General features: G+C 54.1%; 1 protein-coding gene across 6 annotated transcripts in view; it reads right to left on the bottom strand.

Annotated features, from left to right (window-relative positions):
• GARNL3 (GTPase activating Rap/RanGAP domain like 3) overlaps positions 1-27,360 on the bottom strand; it is a 117,215-nt gene that overhangs the window by 31,133 nt on the left and 58,722 nt on the right. For all 6 annotated transcript variants that reach the window (XM_028514249.2, XM_036022244.1, XM_028514246.2 and 3 more), the window contains 8 exons: positions 21,175-21,274; positions 19,536-19,654; positions 14,177-14,241; positions 11,738-11,801; positions 9,766-9,792; positions 5,564-5,639; positions 4,574-4,672; positions 2,494-2,597 (listed from right to left, as the gene is read on the bottom strand). In XM_028514249.2, coding sequence (XP_028370050.2) covers positions 2,494-2,597; positions 4,574-4,672; positions 5,564-5,639; positions 9,766-9,792; positions 11,738-11,801; positions 14,177-14,241; positions 19,536-19,654; positions 21,175-21,274 — 654 coding nt within the window. The remainder of the gene's footprint in view (positions 1-2,493; positions 2,598-4,573; positions 4,673-5,563; positions 5,640-9,765; positions 9,793-11,737; positions 11,802-14,176; positions 14,242-19,535; positions 19,655-21,174; positions 21,275-27,360) is intronic.

Below are 27,360 nucleotides of genomic sequence, written 5' to 3'. Positions count from 1 at the left end.
GGTGCGAGGTCAGAGATTTTCTCCCGTAAAGGCCCAGATAGGAAACATTTTCGGTTTTGTAGAACCCATCATCTCTGCAACCACGCAGCTCTGCTGTTGTAGTTCAGAAGACGCCAGGGCCACAGGTGAGTGAGTGGGCGTGGCTGTGTTCTGAGATCACTTTATTAGAACGTGGATCCGGCCCACGGGGCCTGGGTTCCGGAGAGGGGTCTGGCTGGAGGTGTAATTCTGGGCGTCATTGCACAGAAGAGCTATTTACAGCCACGAGTCTCGGCCGGGTCGGGAGAGAGTGAATGGGGGCAGGAGGAGGAGAGGACCAAGACTGAGCCCTGGCCATGGCAGTGCACGAAACGGCCCGAGACCCAGAGCCGGTGCCTGGCAGCGCTGGGGTTCGGTCCAGATCCGACCAATCCCAGAGCCTGTGCTCTCACCCGGAGCCAGAGCCGCGGCTGGGAGACTGGAGGGAGGCAGTGGTGTGGGAGGCCACGGGCCCGCCTTAGGAAGAAGGTGAGGCAGCACCCGCGCTCCTCCCTCACCCCCCGCTGCGGTTCCGTACAGGCGTGGAGGGCGGAGAGAGATGGAAGAGGTGACTGCAGTATCAGGACCTGCAAAATCTTCGTGAGACTCTGTTTCTTTGCTTCAGGTTTGGGATGTGGCTCGGACTGCTCCGTCAATATTCTGGATGTCCAAGAGCCACCGAGACTTTACGGGCCGGGCTCCTCCCTGACTCTTTGCCTGTTACCTGGGCCCCCGAGGGACCATGAGGGGCACAGAGAGAGGCTCCCAGTTCGCAGGCCTCTGCCCTCGCAGGATGAAACGCTCTGTCATTCCGAGTTTCTTCTCTCTCTTCCTACCTGCAGTGTCTTCCTGGCAATAGTGGCAAATGCACGGTTTTGATTTTCTTCCTACCTACGGATGCTGGGCCAGTGGAGGGCCCAGGTCCTGCCGGGGAGCCAGGCAGGAGGTTGGAAACAGCAGGGCTCACCCAGGAACATCCGGTGCTCCTGGTGAGGGCCGTTTTGCCTTCATGTACTAACGGCCCCCTCACGAGATGAGGCTCAAGACTCCTGTGGTGGCTGAAGGCTGAGCCGGCACATCCACCCCTCCTGCCTCTCTGCTCAGGCTGCCACAGGACACAGGCCCCTCTGTCACAGGACACGGGTGACACTGGTAAAGAAACAGGGCTGAGAGGGTGGGGGCTGGGCGAGGAGGGGGATTGTAACATATCTCAATGGCCGCTTGTGACAATACTACTGAGATGTAGGAGGTTGATACGACTTAGGGTGACTGGGAAGGACAGCGTGGTCTCTCTTCTGCCCGTGACCCCGAGACGCTAAGAGCCCCAGCCCCTGAGAGGTGCAGCCTGGCAGTGGCGCGCAGCAGGCCCCTCAGGTACGCAAAGCGGGGGAGCCTTGCTGGCAGCACAGACCTGGTGAAAACACGGCCCAGCGTGTGACCGAGTGACTCCCGGTCCCTGAGACCGTCTCCGCGGGCCCAGGCTCCTCCTGCCTCACCTGTGCCTCCCCAGAGTCAGCCTCCTCAGGCCGGGACAAGCTGGAAGGCCCCAGTGGGTCTGCTCTGCCTGCCAAGCCGAGCACCAGCTCCTTCTCCTGGCCCCAACCACCCCACAGGACTCGCTCTTCCCGCGCCTCCCCGCCACGTCCCCAGAGTGCCTTGCACCCCATGACCGCTACGCCACATTTTAGCCCCCCATCTGCTTTGTGTCGGCCCCCTGCTGAAGTCTTATTAACATAAAATTACAAGTGCTCAGAAAAAGCCTTTCTAGCCCCATCACAGTCCCTATATTTCTCATAGATCTTTGCTGAACAGCCGTGCCTTCACGTGTATGGTATTTATTCATGCGGATGCCTTCAGTGCATAAGAAGTGGACACGACTCTGATAAAAAGGTAAATTAACCACCCCCCGCCACTCTTCAAATCCAGCAGCGTGTGTCTTTGCAAACTGGAATCCGTTTCCCCTGGAAAAGGCCAGTCCCCGGGGTGTGGGAGGGGTGCCTCAGCGGTGTCTTTCCCTGCCTGGCCCAGCCCGAGCAGGCAGAGCCAACCTCCTGCATGCATCCGAAAAATATTCCGGATCCACATACTTTATGTCCCGGACCAGACACGGGACCCACCGAGAGGAGCCACAGAGGAAAGGCCACGGGTATGTGCAGCAGTCTCTCAGGAGTCCACAACACTGCACACACATACGTGCAAACACACACACGCTCACACACAGACACGCATGTGCACTGTTACCTCTAACCCTTTACCTCCTGCCAGGGGTGGTGCCAGAGAGGACAGCGCTCCCTTAGGCTCATTGCAAGTTCAGGTGGAGAGACGGTCAAGGGCATCCCTAAACTGGAGTCTGACCTTCGTCCCACCTGCCGTGGCCTACAGCCTCTCCCCCTGTGAAACCGTCCTGGTGCCCTCCGCACACTCGGGCCACGAGGCGGTGGCCTGCGTCCCCGGGCTGCCTGTGTTCGCACGTACCTGCTGTTTGTTCTCTTTGGAATACGGCAACATGGTGGAGACGTGGAACATGATCTCGTGCCCCTGGTACACGGTATAAACCGAATGGATCCCTGTGGTGTCGTCTGCAAAACACAAGCACGTGCTGAGTGGGTGCAGAGCATTCTGGGACCAGAAGGAGGGGGTCTCTGTGCAGATGACGGGAACGCGGCGCACAGTCAGTACAGGGAGACGGTCGTCCCCCTGTGGGGAAGCAACGGCCTGGGTCCTGCCCACGGGGAGGGCCTGCGCTCCGTCTCCGCTCCCGTGCTGTTTGAGGCACGCCCCGCCCCTCGGAGCAGTGGCCGTCCCGAGAAGTCTGGGCTGACAAGGCCAGTGTCCGCGCCTTCCACCGACTGCCGGTGTCCAGGGCAGCATTAGCACAGGCGGACCGGCAAATAGCGGTCCCACCCACAGACAAACGGGATGTGGTGCCGGCGGAGCTGCCCAGCGAGGGAGAGCGCGGGCGCTAGCGTCGGCCAGACCTGGACTAGGGTTCTCGTGGGCTACGTTCCTTGCGACAAGGCGCCCTGCCTTTCTCTGAGCCCCCGTCTCCTCCTCTGAAGACAGAGATAAACCACAGCACGTAGCTCCCAGGGACGTTGACCAGACTCTGCCTGCGAAGTGCTTAGCAGAGGGCCTGGCCACAGCGAGGGCTGGCTGGACGGCAGCCATGGCCGTGAGGGGCCGAGGGCTGGCACCGGGAGACGAGTGGCAGGCCTCCCTGGCCTCCCCACAGGCCTCCCCACGGGCCTGACACCGGGGGCCAAAGACTCCACCCCTGCAGCCGCCGGTGAAGTCGCTCCCCGTGCAGGGCAGGCCTCGCACCCTGCCTGGCTGTTCCTGTTCCGAGATGATGCCAGTGCGGGCTGCGGGGGGGAGCTGAGGCTCCCGGGGGAAGGGGACAGAGGTCTGAAGTCCGTCACATTGAGGCCTCATGAGCTCTGCCTCCGCTGCCTGGCTTACTCCCAGAGCTGACCGACAAGAGGGAGCACAACTAGAAAAGCTGTGCAACTGGAAGACGGCCTAATCCCAATCTAAACGTGTCATCTTATTTACCTTCACCCCCTTACTCATCCCCACACCCCAGAAGGCTTCCCCTCGGATGCTCCCAGTATCGCTGCCAGAGCCCCCACCCACCCCACTGCCCAGGGCGGAGACCTGGGTATCGTCTGATTTCTCCTCTTTGTCCCACGTTCAATCAGCCGTGGGTAGATCACGCCGGTTCGACCTTCAAACCTGCTCTTGAATCGTCCATGCCTCTCCCCTCCGACCCCCCCACCCCCTCCACACAGCAGCCAGTGAGTTCTGTTCAAAGGCTCATTCTGACCCACCTCCCCCGACTTAAAACCCTTTCGTGAAGCCGATCCCATTTAGAATTCAATCCAGGATTGTTAATGGCATCTCACGAGTCCCCGTGAGACAATCCTCCCCTTTCTCCCAGTCCCTCCGCTCTCTCCAGCTGCAACGATATCCTCCTGGTTTCTGGAACATACCACGCTCTTTCCTGCCTCAGGAGCTTCGCAAATGTCCTCTGCATGGAACTCTTTACTCCCCTCTAGACGTTTAAGTTACCCCCCCGCCCCCCGTTGTCGCCCCCTGGGGGAAGCCTTCTCTGCCTGATGATCGGTCCAACGCCCCCGTGGCACTCTGCACTCTTCCTTCTTCGTTCCTCCTAGCACGCAGGACTAAAGCATCTGACACTTGCCTGCTCCGCGTCCCTGCTGTCTGCTGGGCTACAAGCTCCCAGAAAGGCAGGGACCCTGTTGGTTCACCCACTGCTTTGTCCCCGGAGCCTCGCACGGTCCCAGCACAAGGTCAAGGGTAAGAACTGATGGGCAGACCGGGACTCTGCTGCACCTCGGGGCCGTGAGGGCTGCTGAGTCGAGCAGAGCTCAATGGAGCCGCCAAACGTGAGCGGCGACCCCCACGCCAGCCTAGGTTTGAGGCTCTCACCCCCTCTGGTCCTCTTCCCCCAGCGTGGGCATCAGCGCAAACACAGGTGGGGCTGGTGACAAAAGTTACGCAAATCACAACAGAACACACCCAGAGGCAAGCTTACTTTTGGTGTCCAGACCGCCGCGGTAGCCCGTCCAGCCCTTTAGAGTGATTGTGTCACCCAGGAGGTTTAAAAACTTTTGAAAAGCATCACTTCCGGTTTCTGCAGGAAGAGGGGAACGTGTGAGGAAGGTGTGGTATCAGCAAGTCCTCGTTTCCTAACCGAAGTCGCTTGGACACGGACTAGGCTCTGTAGACGCGTCGGCGGGGAGAGAACGGAGAAGCCACGCTTCCTGCCTCTACGGTCCCGAGCGGAAGGGCCCACGACTCCCAGGAACCCACGGACAGGAGACCACAGAGTCAGACCACCCAACCTCCGCCCCCACCCCCCCGCCGACCAGGCTGGGGTTGCAGGTGTTTTCGTATTTCAAGATGAAAACGTCATTACCGTTTCCACTAATAATAAACAGGTATGGAACATGAAAAGCGCAAATAACAGGACAATGACACCACCTTATAGTTCTCCCAACCCTGAACATCAAGGAGAAAAACCTTCTGCTCCTGAGACTGTGTAGAACTGACTTCTTCGAGTCCTGAGTAATTTCCCAGCTGGATGCCTCTCTGGGGCCAGGGCCGCCACATATCACGTGACCGATATTTACGAAATGAATGACACTGGGCAACATCTGCCCTACAAGAGTCACCCCACAGCCTCGTAAAACTACCGGCTGCTCCTTGTATTTTTTTTAAATTTATTTATTTATTTTTAGAGAGGGAAGGGAGCGGGGAGAGAGAGAGAGAGAGAGAGAGAGAGAAACATCAATGTGCGGTTGCTGGGGGTCATGGCCTACAACCCAGGAATGTACCCTGGCTGGGAATCGAACCTGGGACGCTTTGGTTCCCAGCCCGAGCTCAATCCACTGAGCTACGCCAGCCAGGGCTTGCTCCTTGTTTTAAAGGCTGCAACTCAACTGGCAAGTTCGGCGTGGGCCGTGAAAACCTCGGTGAGGCAGAAGAGGGGGTCCGTGCGCAGAAAGGAGGGGGAGACACTCACCGTTGCTGAACATCTCATCGTCGGTGAGCTGCCCGTCTTTGGCATAGAGAACCCCGAACTTGAAGTTCACAGAGCCCTTACAGTGGGACAAGAAAAGGTGGTGACTTGAAGGTCGTCGTCAGAGCACACACGGTTAGAGACGTGCTGGTCGTTATTCAGGGAAATGGCAATGCTGACCCACAGGAAGGACCGTCATTCCTCTAGTTTTGCATGTTTTTACAGCTTACATGCTTTGCTTTCATGTGAGCTAATTCGTTTGGAATGTCATTGCCAGCGGCACCTGCAGGGTGCCAGGTCCGTTCTGAGGCCCAGCAGAGCTCAAGATGGACAGCCCACAGGACCCACGGGACTGACACCATCTCTGACCACCCCCCCACCATCAGCAGCGGCCTAGACCCCAAAACTCAACACAGAAACCCCAAAACTCAACACAGAAATCTTAGGCTGAAACCTGTGGACACTTTTAAAAATAGAAATGGGAACGGCAGGCGATTTATTTGAAAAGCTCACTTCCTCCAATTTCTAAAGATGCTTAACCTCAAGAAAGCGACAGAACAGATGTGGTGGTGAGGGGGGCAATCGAGAAGTAGCTGGTACAAATGTTCACGATGCTCAGCTTTCGCCACTAGATTAACACTGGCTCCTGCAGGAAGGATGGATGCCCCACGTAAGGGAATAGCTTCTACGGAAAACGGTGGAATGGGACCGGAGAGCTCTGTGCGTTCTTAACAGTTTTGTTTTTTCTTAAGCCAAGTCGTGGGTTTACAGGTCTTCATTATATTATTCTCGATACTTTTAAAAAAAACTTCTTGAACTATTTCGTAAGAAGGTAAAATCTAAGTTTGGAAGAGAACCAACCTCGACAAGGCTGTCAGACCCACCCCTAGCTGGGGGCATTCTCGATGGTCAGCTAAGGGGCAGGCAAGGAACAGAGGTGTTTAAAGCACTGGCCAGGGGTCAGGGGTGGGAGGGGAAGGCAGAACACTAGGCTTTGGGACCGCTGGGTCCTAGAGCCCCATGGCTCAGAGCAGCGAGGGTCTCAGACATTTTTTCCATTCCCAACACACCTGAGGGACAGAGGCATAGTTTTTTGTTTTTTTTAATCCTCACCTGGGGACATGCTTATTGATTTCAGAGAGAGGGAAAGGGAGGCAGAGAAAGAGGGAGGGAAACATGGCTTGGCTGCCTCTTCTACGTGCTCTGACCAGGAACTAAAGCTGCAACCCAGGCATGTGCCCTGACCGGGAATCGAACCGGCAACCTTTCGGTCTACGGCACAGCGCCCAACCCACGGAGCCACACCAGCCAGGGCAATCGTAGTTTATATCTAGTGATTTTCCGTGTAGAGCAGGGACGAGGGAGGACCTGCACCTGGAGCTCTGCCTCTGCTCCTTCTCTGGTGGCGCTGTCCCATCATGCGGGCTCAGCTCGAACGTCCATTCCCAGAGAGGCCTTCCCTGGCCCCCCAGAGTAAAGCCAGCGTCCCTCATTGTTACTCCCCTCCATAGCTCCTTGCTTGTTTCCTTAAGAGCCCCGTTCCCACTCTGCCAAGCTTTTATCACATTCGCATCTTGGTCTGCTTTTGCCACTACACGGGCGTCCTGGGAGGGGGTGCTCGGACACGCCTCACTCTGCACCCGGTCTGTGGTGCTGGGTGCTGGGTGCCCCGAGAGGGTTGGTCCATAAAGACTCGTGGCCCAACCGTGTGCATGACCCGTGTGCAGAAGGGAGACAAAACTAGTCAGGCTCAACTTATTTTCACAGGCTGCCTCCTAACCGTTTTTTTTTGGTAAATTTCTTAGCATTTTTTCATGGGTCTCCATCCACGTGAGGGCTGTATACTTTCCAACTTCTCTGTCTGGACAACGGTGACAGCGGTCACGTGTCTCCAACACACCGGCACCTCTCCCACCCCCGGCGGTCCCTTAAAAAGCACCCACGGTAGCTTGGGGCCTGGCAGACCACCCTGTCGGAACGACAGTGCAGGGACCGAAGCAGAGGTTCTCGAACCTGCCCGGGCGCGGGAATCACCGGAAGGCTTGTTAAGGCACAGAGTGCTGGGCTGTGCTCCTGTTATTTCTGACCAGGTCCCCGGTGACGCCGAGGCTGTGGTCCAGGGACCCACTGTGAGACCCGCTGGACTAGAGCAACAAACCGGTGCGGTGAGCCTGGGCTTCAGGACACCGACAGCACTTCGCAAAACACAGGACCTTTCAGGAAGGTCATTGGTGTGGTTTGTTAAATTTCCCCTGCTCGTCTTCCCGGCTGACAGTTTATCTGCATGACCGGGCGGAGCTGGGGCAAGCGCTCCTGGAGGAGGGGCGGGCGGGATTTAGGATTCGGGAAAGTGCAGGCGGGAACGAACAAACGCATTTTGGTGTGTATGTCTGTTGTGTTGGACATGAGTTATATTGTCATGAGTGCTCTTGTTGCTTCAAGCAAATGCCCCCCTAGTAAGGGAATAAAGAGATCTGCTACTTATTTTTTAAATTTGGTAGATCCAAAAAAATTCAGTGGACATACATCAAACAGTTAACAGGGGTTCTTCGAGGGAGGGTGGGAGTGGGGGAGGGGGAGCTTCCACGTTTTCCATTTATCAAGTTCCGTGGTGCTCGTTGGTCGCGGCAGGCATGGAGAAGGGACACGGTCTTGTCCATCAGTGTGTCCCCAAAGCCTGGACCGGTACAGAGCGCACACACAGTGAGAGCTTGGTGACTATTAGATGGATCAATGAACGAATGAATGAATGAACACACATACAAGTCTTTGTTTATAAAAACTGGGATTATACTGTAAGTGTTGCCATGTGACTTGCTTCTTTTTTCAGTAAATGTTATGTCGCGGAAATGTTTCCATGCCAGTAGATAATGGTCTACCTCATTCTTTTTAATGGAGGTAGAATGAATATTTCCTAGTTCATTCAATCAATACATAATTCACCTCTTCTGCCAACAGATAGTGTGCACCCTCTGTCTGCCCTGCTCTGCGGCCTGGGGCCACAGCAGTGAGCAAGACGGAATCGGTCCCCCTTCTCAAGGGGCTTACGTTCTGGTGGGGGCAGCAGCAACGATAAACAAGTGAGAACACGTGAGTTAAGCAGAAACACAAAGCCGTGTAGAAGGGCGGGGGGCTATGTTAGGGTGGTCTGGGAGGCCTCTCTGATCAGGGAGCCTAACCAGGTAAGGGTGTGGCCCCTGAGGACACCTGGGGAAGAGCGTCTTGGTGGGGGGAGGCAGAGGGACAGCAGAGTCTTCCTGAGAAGGTGGAGGAAGAAGGAAGTCAATCTGGATGGAGTCGAGGGCCGGGAGGCAGCATGGCCTGGCCACACGGGCTCCGGCAGGCCACGACGAGGCTGCCGGGCCTGCCTTTGAGTGGGGTGGGAAACCGCTCGAGTTTTGAGCGCAGGGATGGCTTGATTTGACACACTGTGAAAGGACCATGTGGACACAGCAGGGAAACTAGAAGAGAGGTGAGCGCGGGAACAGGGGGACACTGCAGAGTCCAGGCTGGAGAGGTTGGCGGTGGTGTCCAGGGGGATGAACCAGCGTGGCCGTGGGGGGAGCGCTGAGAAAAGCTTGACTTAGGGGTGTGTGTTGCAGTAGCGTCAGCAGGACGTGCTGACGGGGTAGACGCAGGGTGTGAGGGGAAGCGGGGTGTGGGATTTGTCCAAGGTTGGCCTGAGAACTGGGCGAAGGACACCTCCCTTTACTGAGAGGTATGGCTGGCATGCACAAACCATAAGTTATGCACTCAAAATGCCTATTTACAATATTGCAGACCTTTCCCCGTTTGCTGTGCACTTAGAAAACCCAATACATTTCTTAAGTGGGGCAACGGGGACTGGAAACACACAGACAAACATGGCCTTCTGCAAACCCAGTGTGTAGTGAAGCACAGACTCCCTATTTTTAATGAAAATTGAAACCTATGACCCACAGCGATTTAAGAGGTTCACATTTGGGTATTTCCAAGCAGGTTTAAGTAGCTTCATTGTTTTCGTATTTGGGTAGCCAGCTGCACAGAAACCCTGAACCTGGACAAACCACATCAGTAAGCAGATCCCACTGTGTGGGTCTATGGTGGGGGTGAGGGTGGGGGTGGGGTCGGGTGGAGCGGTCCAGCTGAGAGGAAGGGGAGGGGGAGGCTTGTTCGTAAATACGGAGGCAGGGTGCGGGGGACAGAGAGCGCGTCACATTACTCACCTCTTGTTCCTCCAGAACCAGCAGGTCCTGTCAAACAAAGTTTGAAAAGTCACGGCCATGCTCAACAGGGATCATTCCATTCTGACTTCCTACGAAAGCCACGCTTTGATCTACTGGTGCTTACACGGCTCCCCCCGCCCTCTCTGAAGTGCTCTTAAGATTCAAATAGAGCTCTGCAGCTTTTTGTAAAAGGCCCGGTCATTTCAGAATGTCCCATTAGAGGCCACGATGACCCGGAGACAAAGAGGGGTGCCCCGCAGCGGGAGCAGACACCGACGCCGGGTTTCTCTGGCCGTTTAGCGCTGGCTCGTCGCACGCTGCTTCCGGGAAGATTCTGGCCAGGAGAGGTGTTCACAGGGCGTAGCAGCCAGGAACAGATAAATAACATTTTAAAAATAGCACCTGCCACCTTCCCACTTGGTGGAAAGATGCCCTCTTTTTAATGCAATCGGCTTATTTTCTGTTTAGTTTTGGACCCAGGGATTTGTAAGGGCTCTTCTGCCTAAACCCAAGGCCTGTGGCCTGAGGCTTCCTACGAGAGGTCCACAGAGACCTGATGACAGGCGTGAAACTACCGCTGCTGCATCGCACACTCACATGCACACACTCACGTGTACACACACACACACACACACACAGGATGGGGAAAGCTCAGGAATAGTCACTTGTTAAGGGAAAGAAAGTCAAAATACGCAGGGGAGGACAGCATGAAAGTCTTGTTTTTACTTGTCCTGTCACTTTACGGAGAGAGAGAAAGGGGAGGGGACCGTGCGGAGACGCGTGGCCTCAGCAGCGAGCCGCGCGAAGAGCCATCGAGCGGGCTCTGTGGGTGCTGGGGCCCGGTGTCTGGGGTCACACCCGGCTCCAAGGAGGAAGGGGCCAGGCACGGTAACCCCCACACACAAAGGGATGAGGGTACACCGGAACCGGCGTATTTCCAGTCCTGATTCATTTTAAGTGTGCCGTGAAAAGTACTTATCCGCACGGCAGAGCCGGCAGCTGCTTAAAGTTGAACCTCACACGCCTGCTTTTGCCTCAGTTCCTTTTGGGGCTGAGTCAGGGCACACATACGATTTTAACCACTCAATCAAGAGAAAAGCTATGGGAATTCACAACGCCGTATGTTTGGGGCGAGCTGAGTTGAGAGCTAGTAGCTGTGCTCCACAAGCGAACCACTTGGAAAGCTTCCAAACGAAGACGGCTCATTGTCCCGCCTGCCCCCTCCCACGGCCTGAGTTGCTCCTGGGGTGGCTGCTGTGGGTGTGGCGCTCCTCTGCCCAGAGACTCGCCCGGCTCCCCGCCCTGCTGGATGGAACCCCTCTGCAGCCCCTCCCATCACCCATCCTGACGTCCCTGTCACACAGCTGGCATCCCACTAGGAATGGCCGTGTCTCTCTGTTTCACGTGGAGAGCTCCAAAGCCGAATTGATTGCAACTGCAAGGCAAAAGTGCGGCCGGCATCTTTTTGATGAGCCGTCACCTGGATCAATGACTCGGGTGTTTTTCCCCCAGCGCACGCTGTTCTGACAGCCAAGGCCTAAGGGCCAGGACAGCTTCCTGGCCACCCTCTGTCCTCTGTGGCACCCAGCACAGCCTTCCACCTGAGCTACAAGCTCGATAAGCACGTTGTGTATGTTATTCATTATAAAAAACCCTCTCATTCCACACAGTTCTACATCACTCAGTAAAACGAATGGCTTTAGGCTGATAAGGTCCCTCTGAACACACACCTTTCGGCTCATGGATGGAGGAGCCTCAGCATGACTCAAGGGACGTTTGAAAAATACGGGTTCCTGGCCTGCACCCCGGCCCCGGCACACCAGAACCGCCGGTGTGAGTTCTGGCACGATGCCGTTTTCCAAGCTCCGCAGGTGACGCCGGTCGGTACCCGCGGCTCAGGGTCACGGATGATGGTAGTTCTTATCTAACACTGACCCGACGGACACGGCTACGAAGCATAAAGTCCCGTTACCTTCTGTATCTCAGGGTGAAAAATCTCCCGGGGGCCCTTCTCGAACTTGTCCAGATCCATGGCACTGCAACAGAATGGACAGAATGAGGCCCAGTGCGGTGGAAGCGGCAGGACCGCGGGACACGGCTCGGGTCTTGAGAGAGGCCCAATGCTCTCTCCTGGAAAATCATGAGGGGCCTGGCCCACGGGAGACACGACCGGCAAAGGGGGAGTCCGCTCTGTGAGCACAGGGCGGCCGCCAAACTCCGCACTGTGCTTTCCGTGCATGCCCGCCCCCGACTGGACCCCGACCAGGCTCGCAGGATGTGACGGACACTCGGGTCCGAGAGGGAGGGCGGAGCTGAGCGCGCCTGCTCCAGGCAGCCTTGACTGGCCTGCACAGGTCTTCCTTTTATTTCCTGCAGCAGCGACTCACTGACGTGTACGGAGCAGTTAACGACAAAATGAAATGTAATTAAGGTGGCCTGATATATATATCTTTCTTCTTTTGGTAACTCCTCTGCCACTCAGGGCAAAAGGCCATCTGTCCTTAACAAGGTTGTTCTTTGTTCTACTTTGGACGAGCGACAGAATTCCCTTCAGCCTATAAGTGCCTGAGAGGAAGCCCCGGGAAATGGAAATGGGTGATCTCTCAGGCCCCTGTGTTTGTACGTGAATGATAAAAATGACAGCTCATGTTAGAGAGTGCTTGCCCATCCAGGCACCCTCCTTTAGTCCGTGTGAGGCGAGTACTGTTTTATCTCCATTTGACAGATGGGGAAACTGAGGCTCGGGCCAGGGTAACGGAGCCGTTCAGTGGTAGGGCCAAGGTCTGAACTCAGGCTCGGCTTACCCAACACCATAGTACTTATATTTTAATTTCCTCTTAAGTTCTCAAGTTCAGGATTGTAACCAATGAAGACAAACTCTTTCCTTCAACTGGCAGAAACTGGAGCAGTTCTAATTTTTCACGTCTTTAAAGCTACGTTCTCGGCGAAGGGGGCCCTGGCCGTGAGGGGGGGGCTGAGAGGCGAGGGCCCTCCTCAGGTAACCAGTTGAGGTCGTAGCTGCATGACCTCCCTTGTCTTTGAATATAAAGAAGAAAGGAGCTGGGGGAACTTCTGTTTAGGAAAAAAAAAAAAGATTCACAACACTCTTAAGCCACTATAATTTGAAGTGTCCCTTTAAAAGCAAGTTACGGTTTAGAAACAGCAAAAGGTATTTCTGTGCTTGGCGAGCAGGTTAACCTCCTCCTGGCGCTCTCTGAGCCGGGGCTTCGGGCGGAGGAGGGAACGCCAGAGGCCCCGGGCAGACAGGAGGCGGTCTGCAGCGTGGAGACCCAGTCAGCCTTCACACTGAGATAATGACATTTTTTGCTCCTTAATCTCAGTGCCCTTTCGCCAGCCAGATGCAACCCTAGCTGCCGGGGCCAAGTCTGTCACCCTATGGACCCTCTGGCAACGGGGAGTTGCAGCTTGGAACTCGGCAAACCCCATCCCCTCCCACCACCCGGGTCCGCGGCTGATGGAAGAGTGAGTCAGGTCCCTTGCGTGTCCCGTGATGGGACGGCAGGTCCACAGCCAGGCCCTGGAGTCCCTGAGCCCGGGTTTCAACCGTGGCTCCCTGGTTCCCAGATAGGGAGGTCTCTGCCCCGTCCCTCCGCCTCCTCCTGGGTGGCGTGGAGACGACAATGCTCAGCCCTGCGGAGCTGGTGCAGAGATTCACGGAGACGATGCTGGCAAAGCACTCAGCACGGCGCCTGCCTAACAGAAGCTGCTGCTCCTGGGCTGGAACGTCGCAGCCGGTGACAAGGCAACAGGCCCGCTCTGAGAGGCGGCATTCACCGGGGAGGCTGCCGCCCAGCCCGGGAGGGACCCGGCAGGGAGGGGACAGGTGGGCGCGCGAGAGGCGGCCGGGCATGGAACAGCTGCGTGCTCGACTCACCTGACTCTCTGTTTGGTGGAGACTAAGTACGTTCTTCCCTGAGAAGCATTTGCTGATATAAGTTTCTATTTCAAAGCAGAAAATGAAAGGAAAAAATATTTCCTGATTTTTTTTCTTTCTTTTTCTTCTTCTTCTTCTTTTTTTTTTTTACAAAACCAAAGCACCTGCATGCATTCAAAGAAAAAGGAAGCAGGCGACTAAGGCCTTCCTGAGATGCCGAGGGCGACACTCAAAATCAGCCAGACCTGGGCGGGGCCTCAGCTCACCACGCCCTCGCGGTGTGACCCTGGCAGGCTCCCTGAGCCTCTGTTTCCTCATCTCCGAAATGGGGACAATGACGGCACCGGCCTCACAGGGCTGCTGTGACGGTGACACGAGCTAATTATGCCCGTCGAGTGCTTAGGAAGCCAGCCGGCAGGCGGCCGAGGCGCGAGAGGCTGGAAAGTGGACAGAACGATCGCCGCGGAAACCATTCATTGAGGTTCCTGGCGTGGGTTTCTGTCCATTCGTACTCACCTGAGGATGGACTTCACGGAGAGCGTTTTGGTGGGACTGTAGGGAAGGCATATTTTCTGGGTGCCCTGGAAAGTCAAAACACCAGATCAGCGAAGAGCTGGGCCTTTTCCATCTCCAAAAGGGCCTCCCCACGTCATTTCAGAGAAACCCACGTCCAGCCTTTCTCCATTTCCTCTGGGGGCGGGGGCATGCACAGGAGAAAACACGTTCCATGTTGGAGACGTTGTGCTCAGGCTCGACAGCATCTCCCTGCCCCCCTGCCCCCCTGCCCACGTCCAGTAGCGATGGGTTTCGGCACGGAGGCGCTGTTCAACATCTGGACGGACGGACGGCCCCCCCGGAGCTGCGGGTGCTGCGGAGGGCAGGTGGGCCATCTGGGCCAGACGAGAAGGGGGCTGGGTCTCTGAGCCAAGAGTCAGATCGGCCTCGAAGATCGTAAGAAGAAAACAGCCTCCACGTGTTCAGCGGGACCCAAACGTGACAGCTCTAGGTCACACACGCTGAACTAGACATCGCCCGACTCTCCCGAACAGGCGTGTGTGTGAGGCGCACTGCTACCTGTGTCTGCGCTTACTTATTGAAAGTCTGTCTCCTCCTCTCTAAATGAGTGCTCGCTGTGACGGACTCGTGGGAAGAACTCGGTACATACTGGTCAAATGAAAGGGAGTGAACGAGGAATCCATACAGCTTGCATGGGAGAAAAATATAAACGGCCAATCCCACGAGCCCTGGGCTTCACTTCCGTGCAGGCAGTTCCTGAAGGTGTCACCAGCCCCTGGGTGGGAGCTGGGTCCTCTCTCTCTGCTCCATACATGCCCCTCAATATGCCCCTGGATGCTCTGTAAAGCTACCTTTGCAAGGCATGTTGGGAAGAAAAGGTAGAGAAGGTATGGGTGGAGCAAGAGGTCATGTTCAAGACCATCTTCTAGACAGGAGGGCATCTCACACAGGCGGCCACACTATGGGGTCGGCTGGGGCCTGTAGAAAAGCAAGGCCATAGGCTTCTGGCCAAGGTGGAGGCGTAGGCAGATACCCTTTGCTTCCTCACATACCCCAAGGAAGGATAACAAAACAATTTAAAAACACAAAGCAATCAGAACAGCCAGAAAATCAAACTGTAAGGAAGTCCAACAACCAAGGAGCTAAAGAAGAATCATTCATCCAGACAGGTAGGAGGGCCAGAGACAGGCAGCTGGGGCAGAAAGGACACATGGTGAGGTGAGGGCTGGTGGGCTGGGTGGCCCCCCCCCCACATTCATGTGCAGATAAACTGGGAGGGACAACTGGGGAGAGAGACAGACCACATAACCTAGGGTTCCAGTGGTGGAAAAGAAAGCTTCAAAAACCTCTGGCTGTAAAAACCCGTGGGGGTTGCGGTGGCGGCAAAAACTCCCATCCTCACAGGAGAGTCTGTTGGAGGGGCCCACGGGCTCCTAGAACATACACAAGCTGACCCACGCGGGAATCAGTACCAGAAGAGTGCGAGTGACTTGTGGGTAGCGGGGGAAGTGCCTGAAAGTGGGTCGAGAGCTGAGCAAGTGGCATTGTTCCCTCTCTGACCCTCCCCCACAAGCAGCGCCACAATGCAGCAAAGAGGGTTGCCCCATCCTGGCGAATACCTACGGCTCTGCTCCTTACTACGTAACAGGTGTGCCGAGACAGAGAAATATGGTCCAAATGAAAGAACAGATCAAAACTCCAGAAAAAGAACTAAGCAACAGGGAGATAGCCAACCTATCAGATGCAGAGTTCAAAACACTGGTAATCAGGATGCTCACAGAAATAGTTCAGTGTGGTTGCAAAATAGAGGGAGAAGTGAAGGCTATGCAAAGTGAAAAAGAGGCAAATGTACAGGGAACCAAGAGTGAAGGGAAGGAAACTGGGACTCACATCAACAATTTTGACCAGAAGGAAAAAATAATCATTCAGCCAGAACAGAATGAAGAAACAAGAATTCAAAAAAATGAGGAGAGGTTTAGGAACCTCTGGGACAACTTTAAACGTTCCAACATCCGAATCATAGGGGTGCCGGAAGGAGAAGAGGAAGAGTGAGAAATTGAAAACTTATTTGATAACATAATGAAAGAAAACTTCCCCAAGCTGGTGAAGGAAATGGACACACAAGTCCAGGAAGCTCAGCGAGTCCCAAGGAAGCACGCACCAAGGCGCATCATAATTACATTCCGCAAGATTAAAGATAAAGAGAGAATCTTAAAAGCAGCAAGAGAAAAGGAGACAGTTGCCTACAAAGGAGTTCCCATAAGACTATCAGCTGATTTTTCAAAAGAAATCTTGCAGGCAAGAAGGGACTGGAAAGAAGTATTTGAAGTCATGGAAGGCAAGGACCTACATCCCAGATTGCTCTATCCAGCAAAGGTGTCATTTAGAATGGAAGGACTGATAAAGTGCTTCCTAGGTAAGGTCAAGTTAAAGGAGTTCATCATCACTTATTATAGCAAATGTTAAAGGGACTTATTATAGGAAATGTTAAATGGACTTATCTAAGAAAAAGAAGATCAAAACTTTGAAAAATAAAATGATAACAAACTCACAACTATCAACAACTGAACCTAAAACAAAAACAAAAACAAACCAAGCAAACAACTAGAACAGGAACAGAATCACAGAAATGGAGATCACATGGAGGGTTATCAGCAGGGAGGTGGGGGGAGAATGGGGGAAAAGGTACAGGGAATAAGAAGCATAAATGGTAGGTACAAAATAGACAGGGGGAGGTTAAGGACAGTAAGGGAAATGGAGAAAACAAAGAGCTTATATGTACGACCCATGGACATGAACTAAGGGCAGGGAATGCTGGAGGGAAGGAGGGCACAGGGTGGAGGGGGATAGAGGGAAGAAAAAATTGGGACAACTGTAATAGCATAATCAATAAATATATACTTAAAGAAAAAAAAAAAGCAAAGCCACAGAAACAACTCAGGTTTCAATGAGTGGGTTACACGGAATTTGAAAATGCATATTTCTATCATAATATCCCTTTATATTTGGAAAACAAATTGAAATATTTTAAATCTCCATAATGCAAACTACGCCCCCCACCCCCCAGCCTAACGTCCTTGGCCAGCAGAGAACCGACCGGGTCCTTCCTCCCATCTTCTCCCTTCGTAGCTTCCCAGAGCCGCTCCTGTAGAAACACCTGGCAGTCCGATGTTGCCCAGCGGGTCCAGCAAGTGCGGAGGCAAAGGCAAGCCCATGTGCATGTCGGACAACACGGAGCACAGCGAGGACACCGGTGTGCCGCAGCCATCGGCCCACGTGTGCGGCCCGAGTGTGTGCGCGTGAACAGATGCCAGAGGACGCTGCGGTGATCATCTCCGAGCAGTTCAGCTTTGTCCTCTCCTTTTCCACTTGCTCTAGGGTCTCCACGGGATTTTTATAAGCTTGAATCATTCAAAAGAAAAAGCCCTTGTTTCTGTGTTTGGAAGAAACATGGCCGAGATAATCGAGACTGCTTCAGGCAGGGGTCACGTCTCTGACGACTTCTCTGTTTTATAACAGAGTGTGAGCTCGAGGGGGTGGGGGTGGGGAGTCATCTACTTCTCTGGGTTTCCACAGCCTCCGGCTCTAGCATCGGGGAGAAAGGGGCTCCAACACTCTGCTCTGATTTCGCAGGGCCGCTCCGCCCTGCGGCGCTCCCCCTCTCGGGCACACAACTGGCCCTGGCGGGAGCTCTGGGTGAAGGCGCTGGCAGTCCTCAGCGATGGGGACAAACACTGTGCCCAGCCCTGGGCTGTGGCCCTCATGGTGGTCTGGGGGTCTGCGTCCCACCTCCTGACGTCTCCAATTCCAGTCCACGGTGACCCCTGGAGCACGCCTCATGTGTCTTGTATCCTGTATCGGTGGTCCCTTCTGTCCCCTGGCCCTGCCCCATTCTCTCAGGGGCAGGTACCCTTGCATCCCGCAGGTCTCTTTAAACGTCGCCTCCTCGGAAGGTGGTCCCTGCGCCGCCCCCTCTCCAGCAGGTCTCCTGTGTCACTTTGGGACTCGGTTTCCTTCAGAGCGCTCGCCTAGGCTCATGGTGCAATAGAGACAATACCCTCGGGAACTGGAAAAGAAGCAAAACTGTCCCCCTGCATTCGCCCCACTCTTTCTCCCCCAGTGCCTGGCAGCGTCCGGGGGAGGAGGTGGTGTGACTGTGACTTCCTGAGGGAAGAAGAAGTGACATTGAGGAGATGTGTTCCTGAAACGCAGCAGGAGCGTGAAACCTCCCCCTTCCCGACTGGAGGGAAGGAACGAAGACGGGAGATGGGAAAGCTGAGGGTTGGACTCAGGGTGCTTGGCTCCCCCATTCCGAGGGAGGCCTGGAAGGGGCGGAGAGGACGCTGCAAACGTGTCACGGCAAGATCCGGGGACACACGAGGACGTCTGGACGAGGGGCTCCCTCCCTCCCCAGCACGGCCTCCCTCGGGGACCCGGAGGCCAGGCAGACCCCGTCGGAACACGGTGGGGGCAGCGCCCCGGTAGCGTCACGCAGGGATGGTCGGCAAGATTAGACGCAGGGGCCGAAGGCAGTACACCGGAGACCCGGGATCAGGCGGAAGAGCTCGCAGTACCCAGCGACTTCACAACGAGGGGCAAATGGCGGAGACTACAGGTTTCAGGAACTTTCAGGGACCCCAGAGAGCCAGAGGGGACAAGTCAATCTCCATGGTTGCTAGTTCAGAGACCAGAGCCGCTCCACGACGGAAGCCAGAAGGAACCCAGGGGGCCCCGTGCGCATCCGGGTCCTCTGCTCCTGCCGCCAGGGGCTCTCACAGGCCCTCTTCCAGGCACCCACATACCTACTCTGAGAGGAGCGGTGAGGGGAAAGGACTCCAAAAGATGGATTGTTTATCCGAAAGAGACAGAGTAGGCCAAAGAGGATGTTTAAGCCAGAAGAGGTTGGAACACTGTAACTAGCAAACATTAAAAGCGGGGGGAGGGGGCGCGTGCAGAAACCAGCCCCCTGGTGCAGGAGACGGAGGCTTTGGATGGAGGCGCAATTGCTTCCCGCTAGGTGAGCAACGAGGTAAGACTCTCGCGCATGCGCTTGAGAGAAACCGACACTCAGTCCTCCAACATCATCTTTTAAAACAGACTTTGCTTCAAGAACAGCTACACGGATGGCAAGACGGGCCCGACTGTGGGGGCCGGGGGAGAGGGCTGGTGCCGGAACTTTCCTGCGGGACGCGATTCACGAGTGAGACCTAACTCTCCGTTACATCGGGGGGGTCACCTCGGACCTGCTCGGAGACAGAAGAACGTTTCTGACGCATCACATGAACCCTGATATACACGCGGGCGGCACGGCACCCGGGTTACGTGGTGACGCAACCCCAGGGGCGAGCCGGTTACTCACGGTCTTCCTCCAAAGGATGGCACGGTACTGAGGGACGCGCTGATTGTTTTGGTCCGAAAGGGTCACGGACAAGAAGAAGGGGCTCTTCTCTGCGTCGTTTCCGATGTAATTCTGATGCACTGGAGAGGAAGCAGGGTTAGTAGAACCGTGAACGTGCACGTGGTCCTCCCCGTCCCAGGTGATGGGGGCCCTCCAGGGGCACCCGGCCCTTCGCACTCCGTCAGGGCCCAGCAATCCCAGACCCAGCGAGAAACGGAACCTGATCACTCCACCAATCACATACTCCCATTCCCCTGGCTGGTGATTGGTTCAGGAATGAACGTGTGGCCGGATTCTGGCCAATGGGACAGGAGCAGACATGTGCCAAGGGGGTTCTGGAAAGGCTTCCTCACTGTTGAAGATGGGCTCCTTTGAGCTGTGGCTGGTGGTGTGTAGGAGTGATGCCTGGAATTGCTGCAACCATCTTGCGACCCTGAGGAGGCCTGGCCTCGATGACATCACAGAACCTCTGAACCCACCAAGCCGGGAGCCTGCCCTCTCTCTGGGTTTCTTATTGTATCTCTTATTGTTCGAGCCAGCTGAGGAAGCTGAAGGCATCTGACAGCCCCATTTCCCCCCGGGCACCACTGTGCTTTCCGGACATTCGGGAAGCCAACCATTTTCCGCTGATTTCATTTTTTGTGACAAGACACGCCTTGCCAAATAAGTGAACTTCTCAGCATAGCACAGTATCAGATTTTTTTTTATAAAGACACCATTGGGTCTGATCACTCTCATTTTATAGCTCAAGCATCATACCTTCTACAAACAGATGTATTAGTCTGGTAAGACATGTGTCTAACTCGTTTCCAATCCTGCAGTAGTGATCACCCTCCCACTTCTGTCATGACCCCCTCCCGCCCCCCGTTTTCTGCCCTTCCACCTGCATTCACCCAAGCCCCTCACTTTGAACGTACATCACTGTCCATGGCTGAGCACCTGCCCGGCACCAGGCGCCGGGCATCGTGTTTCCCTGTGTGTCTCACCGAAACATCTGCCCAAACCCACCGGCTGTGGGCTAGCAACAGCCCCGCTTTGCAGACAAGGAAACTCAGCCTCAGCGGAGCGGAGGGGAAGGAGCGTGAGGCCCCGTGGTTAACAACTTCGGAGCCAGGGTTCAGATCCTTTCTGCGTGGCCTCCGAGAAGGCGGGGGTCCTGGCTGCCTTCGCCAGTTCCGTGTGGGCCCCGGAGCTCGCAGAACTATCTCTTTCCCTCACGGCCTTGGATTAAGTCTTCAAAACCCGCTGCAGAGGAGGCACTTGGCTTGCTGAGTCTAAAGCTGTTTTCCACCCTGCAAAATCTTCTTATGTCTCAAATCACTGATTCCGATCCTCTAATCCCCTCGAACTCCCCAGAGACAAAAGTGACTGCACTCCCTCCCCCCCCCCAAGAAAAAAGGAGAGACAGAAAAAAACTCCTGGAGCTGAGACTCAGTCGAAGCTTCAAACCTACACAGCTTACTGCCGACCCTGAGGTGAAATGCCCCGCCGTCCGTGCGTCCAGACGGGTCAGCCTCACATACAGGCACCGGAAATGGCACCAACACCGATTTTCATCTTGAAGAGCCTCCCTCCCCAACCACCACGATGGTGTGATTACCTTGTCCTAAAAAATACTTGAAGTACCATCTGGTGTGGTATTCTGGGTTCTCCAAGTGCACGTCTGTTCTTCTCCAAGTACCGGGCAGAGCGCCGGCGTTCTGTAACGGAACAAAGTGGTGCAATTAAGAGCCTTATTTAGAAAGTAAAGAAGAAGCTGACTGCGAACCCGAGGCCGAAGAACCAGAAAAGTCATTGTTAGAAGCGTGCAGACAGGGCTGTGGCCACATCGCCACTAGACAAGACACCCCGTCTAAGCCCACATCCCAGAGGCACCCTGGGGTGTGGAAAAGGGACCAAGCGACCCGGGAGGTCAGCTGTTTCCAACTTGAGTTTCACGTCTCTCTCCTTTCTGGGCAGAAGATGCCACGATACTACCTTGGAGTTGGCGCCCCCCTAGAGGCACGCCCTTCTGTTTGTCACCTGTAAGGCACATGTCACCTGGAATACATCTAGGCAGCCTCTCAGTCAAGTTCATATTTTTTGTAGAATTAAAAAAATTTCCATAATACAAGTCAATGTGGCAAATACAGATAAACATAATGGACAGTCTGAATCCTCTGCCCAAAGATAACCACTGCTAACGGTTTGGCCACGGTTCCTCTGTCTCTCCTACGTGTGCGGCCCCATGTAACTTCTCCCAGTGGAACCACAATGGAACCACAATACAGATTAAAACTCCACTGATACCTGCGTGGTGCCACGCGGGGAAGACGGGCGTCTGGAACATACCTTTCTGATTCCGACGAGCCTCTAATGATTTCCTAGATATTTGTGGTCTGTTTCTTTATTATGTTGAAGACATTTCCTTCAAGTCCAAGGTTACAAAGAGGCTTTTCTTAGGGATAAATGTCAAATTTTACCGAAAGGTTTTTGGGGGGCAACTATGGAGAGAATATGTAAAATGGGGGAGAATCCTAGTCCTGTAGTGAGTTCTCTCCCGATGCTGAATGCTTCCCAGACACCTGGAGGGCACCCCACTAGGTCGCGGCGCAGGGGCGTCCTCGGACACGGAAAACACAGGTCGACATGTCACGCTTGCCAGTGAGATGGAACCGTAGGTTTCTTTTCTGAATGGGTCTCTGCCCTGCTCTCAGGCTTGTGTTACTTAATAAAGGAATGTGAATGGGGATGCTTCTGTCTTTCCCCTGCCTCTGGGAAGACGGACAGGCAGGGAGCGAGCTCTGCGTGCCAGGCACTAGGCCGGAGCATTAGCTCCATGGTACCTCCGCCCACGCAACAAGAGAGGCTCGAGGTTACCCCCGACTTTCGGACGGGGAGAGTGAGGCATCTCGAGATTGCGTCTGTTGTGTCCGGTGGCGGAGGCAGTGAGTAGTGGAACGGAAATGGAAACCAGTCCCAGTTTCACAGGTTTATACATTTACTCTTTTCATCTTAACCCTTACGTCATCTTCTGTGTCCTTGTTAATGTTCTGCCTTTTTAATCTGCCGGGGAGTGAAAAAGTGGGTCCAAGTTTCTCAGTATGAGCCTGCTTTTATTGGCTTTCCTTGAATTTCCAGCCACCAGTTCTGGATAGATGCACTCGCATACGGAAGCCGCAGCAGCGGGAAGACGGGGGAGCCTCTGAGAGCCCTTCCCCAGACCCACCTCCTGGCAGCGTCTTATCCCACCGCTTCGTGTGCTCATCTTTCTCCCCCCACACATGCACATACATGTGCACACACACGCACACAGAATTCTTCCTCAATCATTTAAGACTACGGTGCATGAACAACAGCCCTTTATTCCTAAAGGCTCCAGTGTGCATTTCCCAAGAACAGGGGTATCTTCCTGCACCGCCGCAACACGGCTTTATCAACTTCCGGACCTGCGACCTCGACACATTACCTGAATCTGCCGTCCGCGTTCCGATTTTGTCAGCTGACTCAGCAGTGTCATTTGAAGCATCCCCCCTTCAGTACAGGGTCATTTCGTGCCACGTCTCTTTAGATCCCCTTAATCTGGAACATTCCCACAGGCTTTCTGTGTCTTTTATGACGCTGACGTTGTGAAGAATGCAGCACGCCGGCCGCCCCCTTTCTCTTAGTACAGCATTGCTCCTTTTGGGTTTGCCCCCATGATGAGAGTCAGGCTGTGCACACCCAGGAGGACACTACAAAAGTGGTGCCATCCTTCTTGTATTTCAAGACATCCACCTGTTCCTTATTGGTGACGCTAAATTTATCACCTGTTCGAGATGTTGCCTCTTAGCTCTGACCTTTTGCTGTGACTCAGGAAGGGCAGGCAATTGGATTTTGCTCCCTGTAGACTTTCTGGATGATTCATTATCAACAGCCATTCATTTATAACCGTGAACCACGGCAGCCCTCCTGGCCACAGTTCTCCCCAACCACGCCACCGTGCAGCACACAGCGGTGCATGACCCCGGGAGCTGCCACCAAGCCACAGGCACCAGCTGGCCGGACACAGCAGAGCGGACCCACAGTGGTTGGGGCCACGGTCCCAAGGCCCTGGCTCTGTGGAAGCACCGGCAGAACCTGGAGAGGGGACTGTTGAGTCGCCAGGACATTCAAGCCTTTGGAGCCTCCAACACTGGCCCGGCCCAGAGCGGCTTCTCGGAGGCAGCAGCGGCCCCCATCTCAGCTCAGGGCTTCCACGTTTGTATAAACATGCGCCCTGGGCCGGCTCTAGACCCCCTTGGGCTTCCTGCCCGCAGGGCCCTAGGACCCGCACGTCTAACGGGCACCCAGGCGATTCGGGTGAACACTGAGCAGTGCGAACCACTGCTCTATACCAGGGGCTCTGAAAAAACCCACGGAGGACATGAACTTGGATGGGGCAAAAAGAAAAAAATCTTTATTTTTCCCCCAACTTCTAATAAGGTTTAGTATTTCATTCAATTATGAGCACATGCAAAAACCTACAATAGAATGAAGCTCTGATAACCACGTCATAAAAACATCACAGATATTTTCACAACTCACGGTAGTGATGGCAGATATCTTGAAATACTGTTTATACTCTTCACTGTTCAAAGTTACAAGAGTTATGAAACTTGCTGCTAGGTTTGTTACTTAATGCATTAATTTAAAAAAGCACGTATATGCCCTGGCTGGTGTAGCTCAATGGATTGAGTGTGGGCTGTGAACCAAAGTATCACGGGTTCGATTCCCAGTCAGGGCACATGCTTGGGTTGCAGGCCACGGCCCCCAGCAACCGCATATTGATGTTTCTCTCTCTCTCTCTTTCTCCCTCCCTTCCTTCTCTAAAAATAAATAAACAAATCTTTAAAAAACCACAATACTTTTAAAAAAAGTATGTATATTACAGTATTATATATTGGGTTTTAAAAAATCATTTTGATAACTTTCTTTTTTAAAATGTTAAAAATTATTGTTGTCACTCCATTCCAGTTGTCCCACTTCCTTCCCCTTTGCCCTCCTCCGCCCAGCCCTTCCCCGCTCCCACGGCCGGTCCCCACACTGCTGTCCACGTCCACGGGACACTCACACGTTTGGCGACTGACCCCTCCCCTTCTTCTTGGTAACTATTTCAGTACCACTGATTTCCTCCGTGACGCCAGGTGTTTTGTCGTGCGCATTTGAAAACACGATTCTAAGGAGTCTCCGGCTCCACAGACTGCCGAGGGGGTTCAAGGGCTCAGAAAGGACCCTGGATCCTGGACTTTCTGCAGCGGTCCCCCAGCCCCGCAGGGGCGCGGCCTGCCGACTGAGAAGCAGAATGAGACACCAGCTCAGAGTGACCCACAGCGCTCTGGCCGGTGGCATGCCCACACGTCCACCCGACTGGGGGTTCTTTTTTTTTAATGCTCAAAAAGTCACCTGTTTAACGTTTACCTGCACTGAACGCTTACTAAATTGGGAAAAAAGCCCAACACCAAAAAAGTTGTGAGTCTCGCAGAGCAAGGCACTTCCCGTCCCTTGTCAGAAGCACACGACGAGGTGTAAAGACAAGAATAGACACAGGAGCCGACAACAGAAGTGGAAACTAAGCAAAAAGAAAAAAAAAAAGACCCTCTTCCCAGGACCCCAGAGGAAGGCCTGTAAAGAAGAGTTCGGACTTCCGATGACGTGCAGCGGAAACGGGTCAAGGGCACCAGCCTTAGTGTATGCTCCAGAGGAGACAAATAATGTTCCTTCTGCCCTTCTGAGTTCTTCTGGCTGGTCTAATGATCAAATTAGCAAGGGACAGATGAACAGGAGAAAGCAGTCAAGTGTATTACGTATGTACATACAGAGGCTCCGTAAGACCAGAGGACCTGGGACCAGTGGGCAGTTGAGGCTAATGTGCCATTATTTTTGTCCTCATCTGAGGACGTGCTTATTGATTTCAGAGAGAGGGGAAGGGAGGGAGGGAGGGAGGAGAGAAACATTACTGCGTGGTTGGTTGCCTCTTGCATGCCCCCTACTGGGGGCCTGGCCTGCAACCCAGGCATGTGCCCTGACTGGGAATTGAACAGGTGACACTTTGGTTCACAGGCTGACACTCAGTCCACTGAGCCACACCAGCCAAGGTGAGAAGACAGATTAAAAAAAAGAGAGAGAACAACTAAAACTAAAATCTTTTAAATGGTCGATAGAAATATAAACTGCTTGAAAAAGTGAAACCACACAAAAATTGAAATCCGTTTCCGCCCCCATCCTCCCTGCCCTGACCCACTCACTCTCCCTGTGACAACCATGGTGCCGGAGTGGTTCGGATGGTCGTCTGTCTCTTCATGCATTCACAAAGACATGTTTGCTTTTACATAAATACACGCACAACACGTTCACATTCATACACACACCTACACACACACACACACTCGAGTGAGTATATACACACATGACTTGTTTTCATAACCGAGGCAAGCCGTACAGATACAACAGTGAAATTTGGTTCTTTCACTGAAGAAAATATTGCACAAATGTTGCTATGTCAGTACATGTAGCATCACCGTGCTCTTTTTAACAACTTTCCCGGTTCACTTTCAAATTAAACACGTCAGTCACGTACAGATGTATAAAACAAGTGAGGCCCTGCCCCTTTTCCTGCCCCCCCCATTCCACTCTGCACCAGAAGCCCCTGCTGAATGCCGAGGGGTTCTTTTGGGAACTTCCTGGCATGTCGTCAAGCATGTTTAGCTTTTTTCTTTAAAGATTTTTAAAATATTTTATTTATTTATTTTCAGAGAGGGAAGGGAGGGGGAGAGAGAGAGAGAGAGAAACATCAATGTGCGGTTGCTGGGGGCCATGGCCTGCAACCCAGGCATATGCCCTGACTGGGAATCGAACCTGCGATGCTTTGGTTCGCAGCCCGAGCTCAATCCACTGAGCTACGCCAGCCAGAGCTGCTTTTTTCTTGTTTTTAAGGAAGCGGGATGATACCGTACAAATCAATCTGGAACGTGCTTTTCTGCCCAACACCGTATCCTAACCGCTTTTCCGCGGTTATCACATCTCTCTCCGCCTCCCTTTCCACCGGCTGCTAAGCATTCCATTGTATGAACGCACCAGCATTTCCATAATCGCTCCTCTACCGACGGAAATGGAGGTGGCTTCCAGGTGTTCCTTTCGATTTTAAATAATGCTCCCATGCACACCCTCACAGTAGAACTGCTGGCTGGATGCTATATGTGTTTTTAATTACTGCTAATTGTCCTCCCCAAAGATTGTGCTCATTTACATATTCCAACCGTCTATGGAGAACCTGCCCCATGCTGAGCAAGACAGATTTGTAAAGAGCTGAAAGACTGTCTGACCCCCTGCTCCGCCACATGCTAATTGATATATACAAGTGAGCTGTAAGGGCGGTCTCCTGTGAGCCCCCCAGGGTCACCCTCATCGTAATTAACCATCAGGACGAGTGCACAGATGGCAGGAGAAGCACAAGGTAATCTAAAGCTTCTTGGGGGGTCAGCTAGTAGGACAGGTGACAGAATCAAGATGTCAAAAATGCTCCACGCCCAGCAGCTCTGGGCCACACGAAGGAGATCTGATGCAGCGTGGACAGTGCAAAACCCTAAGTGCAAACGCAACCTGTAGGTGCAAAGCACAGGGCGGGGAAGGGCGGCCGCCACGGAGCAGGAGTTCGCACCCATGCTACCCGCGAGGACGCAGCGGCTCGCAGACGTTGTGAACTGGCGAGTGGCAGAGCTGAGACCTGAGCCCAGGTGAACCCAGGCGAGCCCAGGTGAACCCAGGTGAACCCAGGTGCGTTGGCCTG

The sequence above is a fragment of the Phyllostomus discolor genome, chromosome 3 (genome assembly GCF_004126475.2).
Source record: "Phyllostomus discolor isolate MPI-MPIP mPhyDis1 chromosome 3, mPhyDis1.pri.v3, whole genome shotgun sequence".
Classification (NCBI taxonomy): domain Eukaryota; kingdom Metazoa; phylum Chordata; class Mammalia; order Chiroptera; family Phyllostomidae; genus Phyllostomus; species Phyllostomus discolor.
This window is presented reverse-complemented; position numbering and strand designations above follow the sequence as displayed.